Consider the following 19,660-nt stretch of genomic DNA (forward strand, 5'->3'; position numbering starts at 1 on the left):
TTTCACCTCAGGTAAAAAAGTTAGTGCTCGCTTAAGCCAATATTAAATGAAAAAAACAACAAAAAAACCTTTAAATCCTTATCCACTAGATCACAGAATCTTCTTACCGAATTCAACATTATAACAATTCAAGGCACATAACTGTGATTTTTTAAAGTCAATATCTGATTATAAAAAATGTATTACTTGGTTAATGAAAAAATAATTTAATGTACATTTAATAAGTGAATATGTAATAAGAGAATGAATAAAATCTTGCATCAAATCAATACAACAAAATGTACACCTATAATTAAACACAAACAAAAATAACAAAGCCCATCACTGGTTTAAAATCAGTGGTTAATTAAATTTTGCACCAACACAACCAATTTTGTGTAAAATATAATGATAATCATAAATGTAATGATAAAATGATGTCAACAAAGTGATATATATTCTCCTTTGCAAATAGTTATTTTAGAGCAAAAAATCACAATAAAATTAACTTATAGATATGATGATTGATCTTGATCAGAAGAATATAAAGATCAATCAAAGCCTTGAGACAGTAAAAGTCCTTTTTATACCATTAGATAAGTTATTAAAATAAGTTATTTGTATTCTCTTAAAAATCCTCATTAGGAATATAGTATATTTATCAATAATAGGAATACATGTATAGTATATTTTATAAATAATACACTCAATAACAATGCATCTGAGTTAACAACAAATTTGATAAAATACATAAATCAATAATTCATATTGCACATGAGGCTTAAAAAACAACATCATAAACAGTAATGCCATTACATTGCACTAGTTCAAATGTGAATGCAGTGTATTTACATTTCCAAATTTTGCAAAAAACTGGGCCATAGACTTCCATCAATTGAATTCCTGTGTTTTGAAAAAAATGATGTTGAATATTTAAATACCCACCAGTAGTCAAGTTACACAATACAAAAAAAAAAGAATACTGGTTGCACACTATCAAGCAGTTGAAAATATGCATCATTTTTTTCCATTTCATTTTAGTTGCCATCACTGTGTGATCCTTGCCCCGGTTCCTCACACCTTGGGGGCACTCCTGTCATTAGTCACAGTTTTCTTTAGTTTAGTCCCCGACCTGATATCACCCAGCAGGGCAGCCCTCCCTGAGGACCCTCCTGATGAGGCTGGGGGTGGGGGTGGAGGGGCGGGGGCCTGGGGAGGGGGTGGGGGTGGTGGTCCTCCAGGGCTTGTGGGTGGGGGAGGTGGGGGTGGAGGGGGAGGGACCCCCACTGGGGGGCCCCCAGGTGGAGGGGGTGAGGGGGGTCTGGATCCACCACTGTGAAGCATGGTCTTGGAATCAGTTCTCTCCATTCTAACTGAGGAGGTGGTTCTTTTCAGTTTCTTCCTGTGAATCAAAAGCTATAATATTATGGCATAGTCACAAAAAATATGCACTTACCGAAAGGGAAAAAGTACAAGTGAAATATGAAATTTTGAGACTATGTGTGCCTATATCAAACACTTGTTAAGTTATCAGTTGATCCTATTTCATCGTGAAAATATCCAAATTCTAAGGGTGTCATCCTTTTTATAATCTGTGGAAAACGTAGGTTAAAAAATGTTAAACACATTGCATTATTTAATATAAAAACTTCAATAGTTTCAGATACAATGACTGCTATAAGTCACTCACACTTTCTTTCCAGAGTTGATGGTTTTGATTGCTTTCTTCATTTCTTTTGACAAATGAATCTGTAAAAATATGAGGTGAAAATGTTAATTGGGATGAAAATTAACAAGAGGCCCATCACTCACCTGAGAAGCTTTGACCATGCTATTCTTAACCAGATTTCCCCCTTGTAATACCTATTGTGACCCCATTGTACCCCAAGGGTCATGATTTGAACAATTTAGAATCTACACTACCCCAGGATGCTTTCACATAGGTTTAAGCTTTTCTGGTGCAGTGTTCTTGAGAAGAAGATTTTTAAAGATTTTTCCTATATATTTCTATGTAAAACTTTGATTCCCTATTGTGGCCCCACCCAACCACTGGGGGTCATGATTTGAACAATTTAGAATCTACACCACCCCAGGATGCTTCAACATAAATTTCAGCTTTTCTGGCCCAGTGGTCCTTGAGAAGAAGATTTTTTAATGACCCCACCCTTTTTTGTCTTTTCTCGATTATCTCCCCTTGTGAGAGGACCTGGCCCTTCATTTTAACAATTTAAATTCCCCTTAACCCAAGGATGCTTTGTACCAAGTTTGGTTAGAACTGGCACAGTGGTTCTTGAGAAGAAGTCAAAAATGTGAAAAGATTACAGACGGACAGACAGCTAGATGGACAGATGGACGACGGACAAATTGTGATCAGAAAAGCTCAATTGAGCCTTTGGCTCAGGTGAGCTAAAAACCCAGTCTTTTGTATGATCACATAAAAGGTTTAACATACCATTCTACATTTTTATGAATTTGCTTACATATTTTATTTCTGTTTATATATTTTTACATTAAACCTATCATAATCTAAAATTTCTTGCTATACAAACCTTTGCAGGGTTAAATTTATCCATCTCTACTAACTTTACAGCTTTGAAGAAGCTTAGTTCCAATATCTGCAAAATATAAAGTATAATGAACAGATAAGATTTATAGAAATTTAAATCTTTTTTAATACCTTCAATTTATTGAAAATGTAATTGTACTGACTAATTATTCAAAAAAGCTGTTAGACTGTCTTCGAAAAAAAATTGATGCACTGATCAACGTGAAAAAGCTTGTATGTGATTGGCTCTAATTTATAAACAAAACATACATGTAACAGATCAAAGTGAGAGTGCTTATGGGTGATCATAATTAATTCAAAGATCAAAGCGAGAGAACTTGTCTCTGATTGGTTATAATTGATTCACAAACCTAACAGATCAAAGAGAAAGAGCTTGTATATGATTGGCTATAATTGATTCACAAAACCTAACAGATCAAAGTGAAAAAGCTTGTATATGATTGGTTATAATTGAGTCACAAAACCCTAATACATGTAGATCAAAGTGAAAGAGCTTGTGTGTTATTATTTTAAAGCTATAGTTATGCTTTGTTTGAGTTTAAATAACAAATTGATTGTGCCAATTTGAATTTTTTCTCATTTACATATTTATTTATACAATTTATTTAATATGTTAATATTCTCCTTTTATACCTCAATTTAATTTACGGAGGTTTATTTTTCGTTTTATGAAAAAAATTTTACTTGAAAGACTTTCAGTCTTCATTTTTTTCATCAACCTTTAATTATCAATTAATTCTTATGACATAGTTTCAAGTATGTCGTACACTAACAAATGCATATGAAGATTTCGATGATTCTGCCCATTGTATGATTCAGAAGTAAGCTGTCCAATATCTCATCGATATGTCCAACATCTCACACCAGGCTCAAATAGATTAATTTGTGACTGCTCAGTAGAGCATTGAAAATCTTACACTTCAATTATTCTTGAGAATAGGAAAAAAATTAATTCTTGAAGGGTATTTTTATAAAATATTGTCTCATGATATATCATATTACCATTTTCAGTGAAGGGTATCTCCCGCCTGTCTCCACACCAAAGATAAAATTCAGCACCTGAAGTTGAAAAATAATATAAAACTTTACTGAAACAACAACACAACTGTTGGTTGCTTTTCTGTAACAAATTGGTCAATTCATTAACAGAAGAAAAATCCTTGAAACACCCAAATCTCATAATCTCAAACTCCCAAGTGAGACTGAGGGATTGATACTAAAGATACTGAAGCTAAAACACTTAAAGGCTTCATGTTTTAGGACCTCAAAATCATTTCAAGACATCAATGGAGATGTCAAATTTCATTCTCATGTCTCTTTTTTCTCACTTATCACAATGCAACAAATACATTTTTTTTTATTTTTTGTTTTTATTTATTTAGCAACTCAAGAATATACATAAATAACATTGGAGCACTATATCTAAAATAAGGCATTCAAGAAATTTACAAATAAAATAAGCAAGATAGCACTAATATATCACAGCAATAAATTTACCCAAAGCACTATACATCAACATATATACACAACAACCTTGAATTCACAAACACTAAGCACTGAATTCTCACTGAGCACTAATTTCGCTATTTTCACTCTTCTTTCTTCTCCTCTTTCTTCTGAGAATTTCACAGATGCACAAAAACAAACATTTAAATATATACACACTATTTCAAAACACAATCACACTGGCATGGCACACTAGACATGTATACAGCAAAATCATAATAAGCACAGCACACTCTTGTTGACACAATCACCAGAAGCATGGCACACTCTTGTTGACCCCTGATGACCTCCTCTTGTTGACCCCTGATGACCTCCGGCTCCTGTTCCTCTTGTTGGAGAACCACTTCTTGACTTGCTCCTCCTTGAAGCCTCCTCTCCTGGCCAGCTCCTCGATGACGTCGGACGACGGGTACGGATGCTCCAGATGACTGTAGTACCACTTCTCCATCAGCTGAACGGACTTCTGGGATAGCGATGGTCTGGTGCGGAGGTTGTTGATCTGGGTGGTGCTCTGCGTGTTGGCTGTGGTCTGGTTGACACTGGGTGGTGGCTGTGGTAGACTCTCCTCTAGGATCTGTAGGCTGTTCTCCACGCGGTCCATGATGCGGTGATGGGTGATGTTGTAGTGTTGGTTGATACTCTCTCTGATGTGGTGTGGCTGGTTGGAATTCTGGTGAAGGGCACAGTAGCGGTCTGTCTCCACTTGGGCACTCTGGTACTTGAAGAAGGATGACAGGTCGTTGATCTGATGAGGGTGGTGTTGATGGAGGTCGTTGAATCTCTGCAGAAGCTGTTGTTCACGTTGGGATGTAGACATCTCTGGCTGGACGGACTTGATGAGCACTGATGGGGTGGATGACTTGGCCTCAAAGCGGAAAATGGTCTTCAGGGCACTGAAGATCTCTGTAGAGGAGAGGGTGTTGTCATCGCAGATCTTCTCTGGTGATGATGGCTGAAGACACTGAAGAGCTAGCTGAAGGTCGTTGTCCTGGGATTTCTCTGGTGTGGGATGATCACTGATGAGGGAGGTCAGGCACTCGTCAAATCTGGTCTCCGCGGCGCTGGTGTTGAGGCTGCTCTGGATGGTGGTGGTGGTAGGCTGTGGTGAAGGTGCTGCATCGTCAAAGATGGTGGCCTTGATGATGTCCTCTAAGGTGGTGGCAAAGTTGATCTCGATGGCAGGGGAAGAAGCACGGGAAGCCATGATGAATCGCTACACAACACTGAAACACTGCACAACACTGAATCACTTCACAACACTGAATCACTACTGTACAAAACACTGAAACACTACACAACACAACACCAAAACACTATGGCACTTCACAACACAAATTTTAAGCACTTCACTATATTTCAACTTACTTTCAAAATAATTTTTATTTTCACATTATTTAATTTATAAACACACAACAGATTCACAGCAGTAGCTTACAATGATTAATCAATAGAAGCAATATAGCACAATTGATTAATCAGATTTGCAAGCCTTTTACTTATTAGCACTTTAATAGCTTAGATTGGATCACAATAGTGATTTGTCAGCTTTGCCTTCTGAAGGCTTATTTATACCCCCAAGTTCTGCTAGAAATCAGCTTGGATAGTTTAATTAAATTTTCATTGGCTGACTGTACATCTCCTCTTCTTTGATTGGTTAATTAATTCAAAGCTGATCACTGATTGGTTTATTTACAATCTTTGCTCCCCCTTTAAATTAATCAGTTAAATGAGCTTGGGTCATTAAGGGGCTACTGTTTGAAGTGACCGTGGACTGTTAGGATCAAAGTGATAAGCTAGTCTGTGATGGGTCATAATTAATACACAATAGCTAACAGATCAAAGAGAAAGGACTGATGATTTATAATAATTGACCAAAAATAGGTAACAGTCCAACAGTAGAGGACCATCAAAGTGAGATGCTGGCCAATAAAGGTAATAATTGATAAATAATAGATAGTACATTCTGTTGTTCAAATTTTCAAAGTGAATAGCTGATTAATAATTATAATCATTATAAATATTTTGATAACATGATTTTTACTTGATTTATGTATTATTCTTTTTTTTTTACATGACAAATAAGGAGAGTTTGAAACTGGAACAATCATTTTTTTTTTTATTAAAATTATAAAAATTCATATTCAGTTTAAAAAAAGATATTATGAGTTTATTACATATTATTTCTGAATCAAGAAAAGTTTTAAAATTGTAAGCTTACAAACATATACATGTAAATTAAATCCCCAGGGTTGTAATGGTACTTACATATATAAATATTTCTTGATCAAATTTTACTTTTTTTTGTGGATAATGATCGAATATCAAGATTTGTGTCAATTTTACCTTTAAGTATTGTAACTGACTGACACTCCTTTAGAGCGTCATTAAGGATGTAAATAAATTTAAGCATGTATGGTGTGCTATTTTTTTTTTTTAGCTATTACAATTATATAGTAAATAATTGTCTCTTTTACAGCAATTGTCAGTATACAAGTTCCATTTTGCATTCTTAGATTATATATATAAAGTGCAAGTATATACATATTTTAATAATTTTATTTGCATTTTAAGTGCATGACATCGCTTTTATGTTTGATGATTTAAAATTAAATATTCAGTGTCATTTCGAAAAATATTAATTGAAACCAGGTTAAAATATCAATGGATTTACTTGAAATTGTTACCAGATTTTGACAAAAAAGTTGTACCGACTTATAAGCGGGTCAATAGCAAACCCCACTAAAACAAGAGATGTTTGTAAAACACTTATGCCCCCCTCCCCCACAAATTGGAATTTTTCTAAGTCCAAAAGGGCATAACTCTGTCAATTATGGTGCAATCGTACCCAAAACAGAACTTGACCAAGATATTCATCTGACTAATCTGTATACTAAATTCCATTTCAATATGTGCAACCTCTCCGAAGAAAATTAATGGAAACTGCAAAAATATGGAATTTATCTAAGTCCAAGGGGCATAACTCTGTCAATTATGGTGCGATCGTACCCAAAACAGAACTTGATCTAGATATTTATCTGACTAATCTGTATACTAAATTTCATTTCAATATGTGCAACCTCTCCAAAGAAAATTAATGGAAACTGCAAAAATATGGAATTTATCTAAGTCCAAGGGGCATAACTCTGTCAATTATGGTGCGATCGTACCCAAAACAGAACTTGACCTAGATATTCATCTGACTAATCTGTATACTAAATTCCATTTCAATATGTGCAAACTCTCCAAAGAAAATGAACGGAAACTGCAAAAATATGGAATTTATCTAAGTCCAAGGAGCATAACTCTGTCAATTATGGTGCGGTCGTACCCAAAACAAAGCTTGACCTAGATATTCATCTAACTAATCTGTATACTAAATTCCATTTCAATATGTGCAACCTCTCCAAAGAAAATGAACGGAAACTGCAAATAATGGAATTTTTCTAAGTCCAAGGGGCATAACTCTGTCAATTATGGTGCGATCGTACCCAAAACAGAACTTGATCTAGATATTTATCTGACTAATCTGTATACTAAATTTCATTTCAATATGTGCAACCTCTCCGAAGAAAATTAATGGAAACTGCAAAAATATGGAATTTATCTAAGTCCAAGGGGCATAACTCTGTCAATTACGGTGCGATCGTACCCAAAACAGAACTTGACCTAGATATTCATCTGACTAATCTGTATACTAAATTCCATTTCAATATGTGCAACGTACCTCTCCAAAGAAAATGAATGGAAACTGCAAAAATATGGAATTTATCTAAGTCCAAGGAGCATAACTCTGTCAATTATGGTGCGGTCGTACCCAAAACAGAGCTTAACCTAGATATTCATCTAACTAATCTGTATACTAAATTCCATTTCAATATGTGCAACCTCTCCAAAGAAAATGAACGGAAACTGCAAATAATGGAATTTTTCTAAGTCCAAGGGGCATAACTCTGTCAATTATGGTGCGATCGTACCCAAAACAGAACTTGACCTAGATATTTATCTGACTAATCTGTATACTAAATTTCATTTCAATATGTGAAACTTCTCCGAAGAAAATTAATGGAAACTGCAAAAATGTGGAATTTATCTAAGTCCAAGGGGCATAACTCTGTCAATTATGGTGCGATCGTACCCAAAACAGAACTTGACCTAGATATTCATCTGACTAATCTGTATACTAAATTCCATTTCAATATGTGCAACCTCTCCGAAGAAAATGAACGGAAACTGCAAATAATTGGAATTTTTCTAAGTCCAAGGGGCATAACTCTGTCAATTATGGTGCGATTGTACCCAAGACCCAGATATTCATCTGATATACCTGTATACCAAATTTCATTTTAGTATGTGCAACAGTTGTGTAGAAAATGAACGGAAACTAAATGGACTGACAGACAGACCGACCGACCGACAGACAGCAACAAAGCAATATGCCCTCCCTTCTTCGAAGGGGGGCATAATAACGTCAAAAATTACAACCGACTTATAGGCAGATCGACTTATAGGCGAGTATACACGGTAAGTCAGAGCTCAAGGTAAAGTGGCTGCTTTTATGAAAAAAAGGGGATATACATAAACCAAAAACTTATCTCATGATTGCCATAAAACAAAAACTTATCTCATGATTGCCATAAAACAAAAACTTATCTCATGATTGCCATAAAACAAAAACTTATCTCATGATTGCCATAAAACAAAAACTTATCTCATGATTGCCAAACATATATACAAAAACAAAATTCCATTTTGAAAAAAAAAGGTCAAAAGCCAATTTAATGGTCATTAGATGAGTAATCATTGATTCATATCGCCTGCCTTAAAGACGTACAACACACTAGGGGAGATAACTCTTGTGATTTGATTGAACGTTTGACATGACGTTAATTATAAAGCGTCAAAATGGCGAGTCATACGATCCCCATGTATCCTCCCTTTATTCACGGTTTTTCATCTATTAATTATGAAGAGATTAATGTTTGATATATTGAAGTTCACGTGGACAAATATGGAATTTTCATTTTATCTTTAAAAGCAACAAAATTTAAGAATGCAATACATGTAACAGCATACAAACCTGACGGGTGCACATGCATATGTAGGCTTTTTAATGTATCCCACGGCCACACACTGTCTTGTTTGAAATAATCTATGACATGTAAGAAACCATAATTATTCCATTTATATCACGGGAGAGTTGAACATACACCATTGTGTTTTTTTAACAAGAGGTCCATGGGCCACATCACTCACCTGAGCCATGTGGCTAGGAAGAACTTGAACAAACTTGAATCTACACTACTACCTGTCATACCCGAGAATGCTTCCATATGAATATGACCAAATTAATCATGGCTTTCCCATTCTTGAAAAGAAGATTTCTGAAGATTTTTTCTACATTTTTCTATGTAAAACTAGTGTTAAATCTAGACCCTAAAAAGGGCATGGTAATCAAGGAATCAAAAGGGCACTTTGCGTCGCGACGGGATCTCACAAGGGCACTTTTAAAACAAATCTTAATGTGTTTGAATTATATTAAACGTTTATTAATTTTTACATACTTTTATGTGTTTATTATAATAACTTTTAATATCCTTTCATATAATCTTTATTTAATAAAGTAATTTAAAGATATCCATATATCTGTTTCCATTCATTTTTTTTTAAATACCAACACATGAAGCACACCTGGGTTGACATGACAATTATTGAAACAAAAAGAATATAAAAAAGGCATTTACATCCAATTTCTTTGATTAAAAAAGAAGAAGGGTTACACTTGAGAAAGGAATTGTATTAATCTATCTGAAATATGTGCAAAAATTATTAAAGTTTGGAGGTAGGATTTTTTTTACCTGCTTGGACTGTGTTATTTGTGTACTAGCACAGTCAAGTTAAACATTAAACAAAAATTTTTCAGGGAAAGGGGGGGGGGCATTTTGAAATATACATGAAGAGACTATTATCTTTACTTTGAAATAATTCTACCAACATGATCCAGTAAAAATTATAATCTTACTCCGAAAAAAATGAATGCAAAGTATAATTTGCTTTAAAAAAATCTGCCTTAATCTGTAAACTAAATTTCATTTTAGTATGTGCAATGGTTGCCAAGATAATGAACGGAAACTTCAATTAATTTTTCTAAGTCTAAGGGGCATAACTCTGTCAAAAATGGTGCAATTGTACCAAAAACAGAACTTGACCTAGATTTTCATCTGATATATCTGTATACCAAATTTCATTACAGTATGTACAACAGTTGCGAAGAAAATCTGTAACAGGTTAATTGACGTGAGGGAACGCGTTTCAGGGAGAAAGAGGGAGGGGGTGATTTTCTGCTATCAATTTAAAGCTGGTATTTAAAAATTATATGAAATATTTTGAAGATTATCTTTACTACCAGTTACCTAAAGAAAGTTTTTTACCAAAATTAAACAACAGATTTTTCACAATAAATTTTGAAATTGAAAAAAAAAAGCCACCATTTTCAAAGATCAGACAATTCATACTTTTTCAGTTTAAGGTCCTTAAATTTTTTTTATGATGATATGATTATCAAAAAGATAACTATATTTTGTGCTAAATGGTTAAAAGAATAAATGTTTGAAATTTGACAGCTAAGCTAACCTGTTTTTTTTTTTAAATCAAGGTTCAAGTAGTTCATTGATTAAAAGTTTCTCCTCATAAACAACTAAAGGGGGGGGGGGGGGTGGTAAATTTTTGAATTTCCTGTCCAAAAACCATTTAACGATTTTGTCCAAAATTTACATACAAACGGTAGATATTTAATATTAAATATACAAAAATAGCAAAAATTAAACAACAGGAATTTTTGGGGTGGATGTGTTGTACACCCTTAAAAGTGTGAGTATAGTAAAGACTAGTATAATTAAGGGTGTCTGTGTACGTCTGTCTGTTATGCTTTGGATTACCCATATCTTATCAGCAACTACTCCTATAACACTGAATGAAATTCAATGAAACTTTTACGATATTTTTTACATAGTGCAATTATGCACCTCTTATTTTGTTTTTTAAACAGACACATATTTCGGGATACCCAAGGCAAAGCATTGACCTAGCTGCTATTCTTTGTATAATATTAGAGGAAACTTATCTCTTATTTGCAACTCATCTTACACCACGGAATAAAATTATCATCATGATGATACTTTCACAAATTTTTTGTAACAGAATGCAATTGTGCACCTCCTAGTTTACTTTTTGATCTGATACTTCAGCTCTAAAGCTACCCCAAAAAAGCATGTACTTTTCCATTATAATCATATCATGATATGCGAGGTAGGGAGTATGATTTAGTGAGCTCAATGCTCATAGAACCTCTAGTTTACACAGCTATAATCCGCTTAGCAAACTCTTGATGGTCCATACCTCTTAACAGTTTTAGGGATGTTTTTCAAGATGTGACAGACTGTACAATGATTCCTTAGTGTCGCTTAATTGGCTCAGCACAAAAATAAACGGAGTATAGAAAACTCAACTTGTCTACTCTTGGACCTTTATTTCACTTTGACATATCCCTTATTTGAGATGTGAAACTGAGATTCCAAGCCCAATGTTAAAAGTCATTCCTAACTCATAATAGGAAGGAAACAAAACAGAATAAACTTTTTAAAGTCTTTTTTTATTCTCAACAAAATGAACATACAAGTATTCATCAACATATTTTTGTTTCATTCATGTATTCAAAAAAAGTCATTCAACAAATTAATTAAAATATCAAATGATAGCACTTGCATGAAATTGCACTGGTATATCACAACAATAAAAAAATATAAAGCACTATAAACCAACCTTTCCTTCACTCATCACTAAGCACTGAATTTTCACTAAACAAAACTTTAACTATTTTGCCTTTCCCTTTGGAGAATTTCTTCACATTACATTAGAAGCACAGCACTCTTCTTGACGCAATCACTAGAAGCACAGTACATTCTTTTCGACACACAATCACCAGATGCACGGCACACTCTTGTTGACCCCTGATGACCTTTTCTTGTTGACCCCTGATGACCTCCGGCTCCTGTTCCTCTTGTTGGAGAACCACTTCTTGACCTGCTCCTCCTTGATGCCTCCTCTCCTGGCCAGCTCCTCGATGACGTCAGACGACGGGTAGGGATGCTCCAGATGACTGTAGTACCACTTCTCCATCAGCTGAACGGACTTCTGGGATAGCGACGGCCTGGTGCGGAGGTTGTTGATCTGGGTGGTGGTGGTCTGGTTGACGCTGGGTGGTGGCTGTGGTAGACTCTCCTCCAGGATCTGTAGGCTGTTCTCCACGCGGTCCATGATGCGGTGATGGGTGATGTTGTAGTGCTGGTTGATGCTCTCCCTGATGTGGTGTGGCTGGTTGGAGCTCTGGTGAAGGGCACAGTAGCGGTCCGTCTCCACTTGGGCACTCTGGTACTTGAAGAAGGATGACAGGTCGTTGATCTGCTGAGGATGGTGTTGATGGAGGTCGTTGAATCTCTGCAGAAGCTGTTGTTCTCGTTGGGAGGTAGACATCTCTGGCTGGACTGACTTGATGAGCACTGATGGGGTGGATGACTTGGCCTCGAAGCGGAAGATGGTCTTGAGGGCACTGAAGATCTCTGTAGAGGAGAGGGTGTTGTCATCGCGGATCTTCTCTGGTGATGATGGCTGAAGACACTGAAGAGCAAGCTGAAGGTCGTTGTCCTGGGATTTCTCTGGTGTGGGATAATCACAGATGAGGGAGGACAGGCACTCGTCGAATCTGGTCTCCGCGGCGCTGGTGTTGAGGTCAGTCTGTATGGTGATGGCGGTAGAATGTGGTGAAGGTGGTGCATCGTCAAAGATGGTGGCCTTGATGATGTCCTCTAGGGTGGTGGCAAAGTTGATCTCGATGACAGGGGAAGAAGCACGGGAAGCCATTATGAATCACTGCACAACACTGAAGCACAACACTAAAACACTGCACAACACTGAATCACTGCACAACACTGAATCACTGCACAACACTGAATCACTGCACTACACTGAATCACTGCACAACACAAAGCACTTCACAACACAAATTTAACAAACACTTATTCACTAAATTTCGACTTACTTTTAAAGGAATTATTTATTAAATTTATCACTTTACTAATAGATCACAACAGGCTCAGAAGACTAGCCCACAGTGATTAATCAATAGAACCAATATAGCTCAATTGATTAATATGATTTGCAGGCTTTAGCAATATGATAGCTTAGATTGGATCACAATAGTGATATGTCAGCTTTGCCTTCTAAAGGCTTATTTATACCCCAAGTTCTGCTAGAAATCAGCTTGGGACAGTTTAATTAAAATTTCATTGGCTAACAGCATTTCATCTTTTCTTTGATTGGTTATTGAATCCAAAGCTGATCAATGATTGGTTTAGTTACATTCTTAGCCCCACCTGTTAATTAATCAGGTGAATGAGCTTGGGTCATTAAGGGGCTTCCGTTTGAAGTGACCATGGACTATTAGGATCAAAGTGATAAGCCAGTCTGTGATGGGTCATAATTAATACACAATAGGTAACAGATCAAAGAGAAAAGACCAGAATGATTGATAATAATTGACCAATAATAGGTAACAGTCCAACAGTGTAGGACCATCAAAGTGAGATGCTGGCCAATAAAGGTAATAATTGATAAATAATAGATAATACATTTACTTTTCTGAATTTCAAAGTGAGAAGCTGATCAACAAATTAAAAAAAAAAATTATATCAGAACTTTTACTTGATATAATAAATAAAAATGCTTTTTTTTTAACCTGTTATTTTTTGAAAGTTCAAAATTGATCAATAAAGGAAATTAAATAAGTCATTAATTTTTTTCAAAATTAGATTATTCAACATTTTTTTTAAATGAAAAAAAAATTAAATAATTATTTTTACAAATGATAAATGATACAATTATATGTACATGTAATAGATGCCTTTTAGGCTATACTACATGTAATAATTTACCACAAAGTTTAATTTTTCACTCTTAAAGTTTAAATTTGTATGATGAATATCTTAATTAAACAAATGTAAATTTACACATACTCACATATTTAATACATTTAAAACTCTTCAATCAAAAGAAATATGATTTTGTAAACAATGGGCTTGGGTACTTATAATGTTTTATGCTCACTTTCTATGGATTATGGTAAATAATTTCTGGCCTCCACAAGCTTTGGGGTACAAACTTCATATTGTTTTAGGCAGGAAAGGTTTGGACCTTAAAGTTCTGCGTCAGGATAAGTTAAACAGGGGATTAACTCTCCCCATAAAATTTAACTTTCTTCATTCACCTAGACATATTTAAATCCTTTCATTGTACAACATATTCCTCTTACTCACACAGCTAAATTTCATCCAGGATCCACAGATACTCATTTAGAAACTCTTGGGAGCAGACAATACAGGTAATTTAAAATATTATCTATACTTGTCATACATTAAATATTGCTATATTTACATACAGCATCAATTCTACACATATCAATAACCTTTGATCCACCACACATGTTGAATCATATCCTATTCAATGTATTGAAGACTAAGGAGGCTGGGGGTCAAAGAAGAAAATTCTCCAAAATTCACCCAATTTGCAGTAGTGTTTAATCCTTCTCAACAACTAAGAGTGACATTTGATTTACAAGCAATTCAATTGCCTGTAGTTGAAGGAGCTTAATTTTACTTCTTACCCCTACAATTTGTGCGTTGTTGATGAGACTGAGATGTTGAGGTTGTGGATGGGCGGAGTCAAGCTCTGATCCTGTACACATCTCGTAGAACACATGACCTGGAAAATCGTAACAAAATGTCATAAATGTACATTCTCCTCCAGACTTGAAAAGCGGGCACAAAATGATTGAAAGTATGAAATTAAAAGTGGATGCCTAATTGACTTCTAAATGTGAAATATTATTTTACTGTACATTGTATTTTGAATGATATATAGTCTACATATTGTAGACTAAGTATTACCAAAGGAGAGGACATCAATCGCTTCAGGCTGTTCCTTTAGTTTCTTTCTTGCCATCACAGAAAGTTTGGACTTCATACCAAGGAAGGTGTTTTCATACCCTGTTATTCTGTAAAAAAAAAAAACAGACATAAAAATAACAAATTTCAGTCTGCTCACTGATAAAGAAATGCATCCCACCACTAATTTAAAAAATGTTTTTTTTTGTATCTCTCATTTCTGGACTTTGTATAATATCTTTAGTTATTCTACCTGCAGACCCCATTTTCAACCATTATGTTTCCATTGTGAAGATGTCCATGGGGAGGGAACTCTTTCTCCTCCATGTATGACAGACCCTGTAAAAAAACATCACCTTTAATATCAAAGACACAGTCAGTAAACATACAAGTCACATTTAATGCACATGGTCATGAGAAGGGTTCTTTCCTTTCAACTCATAAACCAGCTCAGATAGAAGATACACTTATAAAGAGTAAAATATAGCCAAAGATTTTTTTCTTCAATTTTTAAGACTGCAGCTTTACCTGTAAAATCTGTCTTCCGTACAATGCTACCTGTTGTATACCTAGACCCCGGCTTCGTACTTTATACTTATCATGCCAAGATGTGGAATAACGACTCTACAAACAGAAATAATAGAATAATGTTCACTAGAAATACAACCACAGAGAAAATGACAGACTAACATGCAAATGATACATGTATACAATATTAGGCCATGCAAAGTTTATTACTTGGTTCTCAGAATTTTTCTCAAGAAATATGATGAGGGAGGGAGGCATATTTTTTTCTTTTTTTCATTGCCCCCAAAACATGATGAGGCAGCTTTATACATTGTACAAAACCTCAAAAAATGATGAGGGAGGTGATTAGGTGTTTATATTTTATTGATTTAGCAATAAAAAGGCTCAATAAGGCACCCTAAGAAGAGATTAGGGAGGGCCTGAGAACCAAGAAATTAATTTTTTTTGCCTTAGTATTCTTATAAGCTAATTGATTTTACCTGATATATTTATATATTATAACAGTAACTTGATCGGAAGGGTCGTATCACGTCGAGTAGACAGGCGCGGATCATCAGATCTAACGAGACGCGAAGCGTCGAGTTTGATCTGATGATCCGCGCCTGTCAACGAGACGTACATACAGCTCTTTGGATCAAATTACTGTTATAATGATAAATTTATTATATACCCCCTTATAACTAGCTAAATATGTCAGAATAAAACTTTAGAGCTAAATTGTATAATATTTATCCATAAAACAAAGAATAATAACAAGGGACTTTTTAACACACAAGAAAAATAACGTCATGTTTTTGCGTACTACGTCATCAGTTTCAGAGAGGTGGTGATATGGATTCAGAAAACCGCAGTGTGGTGATCCGGAAAATCGGATCAAACTCTGTAAAATTAACAGTAACAAAAACTAGGAAATGTATGGGTATATCATAAATAATGTTACCTGATAGATAATATCCTTGAGTGATCCTTTATTACAAACAGGCTGAATAATGACCACAAAATTCTGATCAATCACGAAGTCAAACTCAATCATAGGAAATATGTAGGGATGCTGCAAGACACAAAGGTATAAAAATATCAGCTTCATCTTCTAAATTGTCAGAGGGAAATGTAACCTTTTAAATGATTAATCATATTTGGAGTTCCATTTAATTTGATCATGTGACTGACTCCATGTCATATCCCAATGAATCTCAAAATAAGATATCTTATATTTCTTCTAAATAGCATAACTGGTATTATATTTTATTCATAGGATATAATTTGCACCAGAGACTACCCCAATACTGAATTTTTCCTCAATATAAGCAGTAATTAATTATATCTCTAATTTTACTGAAATCAGAATGCACTCAAATGATTTGTAAGATCTCCTCTTAAAAATACATGTACAATGCTTGCAAATAAGATGGAAATAGCACTAACCCTCAGGAGATTAAACAGCTCTTTTAATGTTTTTCTGGTTTTTAGGTCGAACTCCAGTAGATATTTATCGGAGCGTGGAAGTGTGTTAAGGAGACAATCTGACCTTCTTCTCTGATCGCTGACCCTGAACCAATGTTTATCAGATCTGCTTCCTAAAAAAAGAATTGTAATACATTTTCATATCATAAATCATAAAAGCAAGTGTAACGGGAGAGGAGAAATATGAGATGGACCAGACTGGGATTTGAACCTAGGCCCCCTGAATCTCTAGTCAGGTGCTCTATCAAATGAGCTATCTAGCCACCGGTAATCAATCCTGTCTGACTGTGACACAACTTAGCAGAGGTAAATTATGAAAAGTTTAAGACTCCTACACTGCACTAAGAAGATCTGCATGATTACAGAACCATAATGAAAACTGGAGATATATGTAGAATGTGCTAATTGCTTTTTTCCAAATGTCATACATGCAGATCTTTTAAACAATAAAATGCTTTCTTTGTTTGTTGTTACTGGAATGAACGGAAGCAGCTGTTGCAGAAAAAATACATAACCCGCTTACGCGGGTTATGTAAATTTTTTCTGCAATAGCTGCGACCGTTCATTCCAGTAATAACAAACAAAGAAAGACATTTTATTGTTTATATTTATATCTGTTTAAATAATCAATTAAAGTAGGATTAAAAAGATTAATTATTGTATTAATGATGCGAACGTCTTTATACGTTTCATTGATGGAACAGCCACTGATTAAGAAATCTGTACAGGCGACATGCCTATTGTAGTTTATGCAGGGATAACGTAATGGGGTTTCTTAAGAAATAAAGGAGAAAATATTCAGTGGATGTAAATATAAACTGATAATGGTGGACAAATCAAATTTAGACAATATAGATTAAAATTCAAAGAAATGATAAAAGGCACACTTTCTTACAGAAATAAATGAAGACTTTCAAACTCAATCATAAAGCAGACAGTAATGTGTTACCTAATTGATTAAGCTGTTCCAGTTTGTTGAACTGTGAATGAGATCTAAGGTAGTACTGAGCATTCATCCAGGCTGTGTCTACAGAAAATAAAAACAAAGAACTAATCAAAGGTTCATCAAATCAAAGTGATATTACCACCTTTTTAATATACCAGTATAATATTGATATAACCGAGTTCCTTTGAGGTGTTCCAAGTCAGTGCTTCTTTAGTAAAACAAGGACTTTCTATTTGTAACCATTCAGAATTAAAGTGAGAAAACATGAGGACGCAGATCAGGATTCAAACCCAAGTTCCTGAACTCTAGGCAGATCAAGCTCATCAACTGCTGACATATCTGGCCATCTGACTGCCACCACAATATATAGGACCAGAGATCTGCACACAGCTATTAGCTTTTATTAGACCTGCATATTTCTCTATTCCTTAATTGTAGATTGTTTTATCATGGGATTGGTACCCACCTTGTACTTTTTCCTCTGTCTGCTTCTGGTTGTTGTACATTCTGTCATACAGAGCCACATCATGGTTGTTCAATGGCTGATAGAGGTACCTATTTCTGATTACAGAACAAAAATATTTTATCAAGTTGAAGAAGAATTATGAAATCAAAGGAATGTTGAATTTTTATCTGAAAAAAAAAGCCAATGAAGCATCAAATTGCATTGAATCAATGAATACTTTAAAATTGAGATCATGTTATGAATCTGAATATCGAATACTGTATAGCGGGTTTAATTTCAGCATGTTTAGAGGGGTACTAATTTTGGCTTATTTTGAAGTTTTGATAGTAGCCCGCTAGAATTTTAATAGCTAAAATATTTAGTACTCTTCTTATTGTTCATCTGCTAAGAATTGAAATCCTTTGCCCACTAAGGTAAATTACGCTAAATTATTGGCATACCTTTGAGCAGACACAGCGTCAAATTTTACACCTGCTAAGAAAATCTACTATGCAGTATTTTTATTAAGACATGGTTATTTTGCAACAGTTACTTATGGATTTCTGTTACCTGTTTCTACAGCACCACCAGATCAGGAGGACAATCAGGGACAGAATGAATAAGCCAACCAGAATCGGCACCTACGTATAAATTCAAGTATTCATTGGCAAATTTTTAAAAAAATTCTCAAAACATAAATCTGCATATAAGAAATAAAATTAGTTTGAGGAGATTTGTTTTAAAATTCTGATCAGCAAGAAACAGTGAATATAAACAGTGAATATATACAGTATTTCAACTATAACATGCACCAGTATTTATGATCACATACATGTACCTGCATACATAAAGCAATAATTTATTTTGAACATATTGAATGGGAAGTTGCTTAATTAGCAAGAAAATTAACCCCTCAATATACAAATAACAACAAAGAACAAAATAAAAGTCTTACATAGATGTGGTCTTTAAGAAACTGAAGAAAATCGGACATTCTTGCATGGCCTTTTTGTCGTCTGTTGTATGGCGATCATCTGTGATCATATGATCAGTGAAGGCCAAAGTTTGCATGCCGAGACCGAAATAAATACCACTGACAAATGATTTATTTGCAGAAAGTTCCACGTTTAATAATTTAAAATAGCTCGTGAAAACTATTTTTACTTTTTATCTGTATGATATAAGAATGAAAACCGGGTAAATTAACTTATTCCCCCTCAGGCTTACCATTT

At 34.7% G+C, this 19,660-nt stretch overlaps 2 protein-coding genes across 2 annotated transcripts; both read right to left on the bottom strand.

The window, feature by feature from the left end:
• Positions 1 to 454: 454 nt before the first annotated feature.
• Positions 455 to 19,636, bottom strand: LOC134280433 (probable inactive serine/threonine-protein kinase slob2). The gene is made up of 14 exons (XM_062762849.1): positions 19,384 to 19,636; positions 18,999 to 19,069; positions 18,450 to 18,544; positions 17,987 to 18,064; positions 16,999 to 17,150; positions 16,514 to 16,624; positions 15,574 to 15,669; positions 15,299 to 15,384; positions 15,049 to 15,155; positions 14,766 to 14,863; positions 3,548 to 3,604; positions 2,529 to 2,594; positions 1,670 to 1,728; positions 455 to 1,381 (listed from the first exon to the last, which is right to left on the bottom strand). Exons 1-14 carry the CDS (start codon positions 19,420 to 19,422, stop codon positions 1,054 to 1,056), a joined length of 1,443 nt encoding a protein of 480 aa, XP_062618833.1. The 5' UTR covers positions 19,423 to 19,636; the 3' UTR covers positions 455 to 1,053.
• On the bottom strand, positions 4,285 to 5,291 carry LOC134280434 (uncharacterized). The gene has a single exon (XM_062762850.1). It carries the CDS (start codon positions 5,253 to 5,255, stop codon positions 4,299 to 4,301), a length of 957 nt encoding a protein of 318 aa, XP_062618834.1. The 5' UTR covers positions 5,256 to 5,291; the 3' UTR covers positions 4,285 to 4,298.
• Positions 19,637 to 19,660: the final 24 nt, after the last annotated feature.

Source organism: Saccostrea cucullata, unplaced genomic scaffold (genome assembly GCF_032062105.1).
Source record: "Saccostrea cucullata isolate Sc308-1 unplaced genomic scaffold, CSIRO_AGI_Scuc_v1 ctg637, whole genome shotgun sequence".
Taxonomy (NCBI): Eukaryota; Metazoa; Mollusca; class Bivalvia; order Ostreida; family Ostreidae; genus Saccostrea; species Saccostrea cuccullata.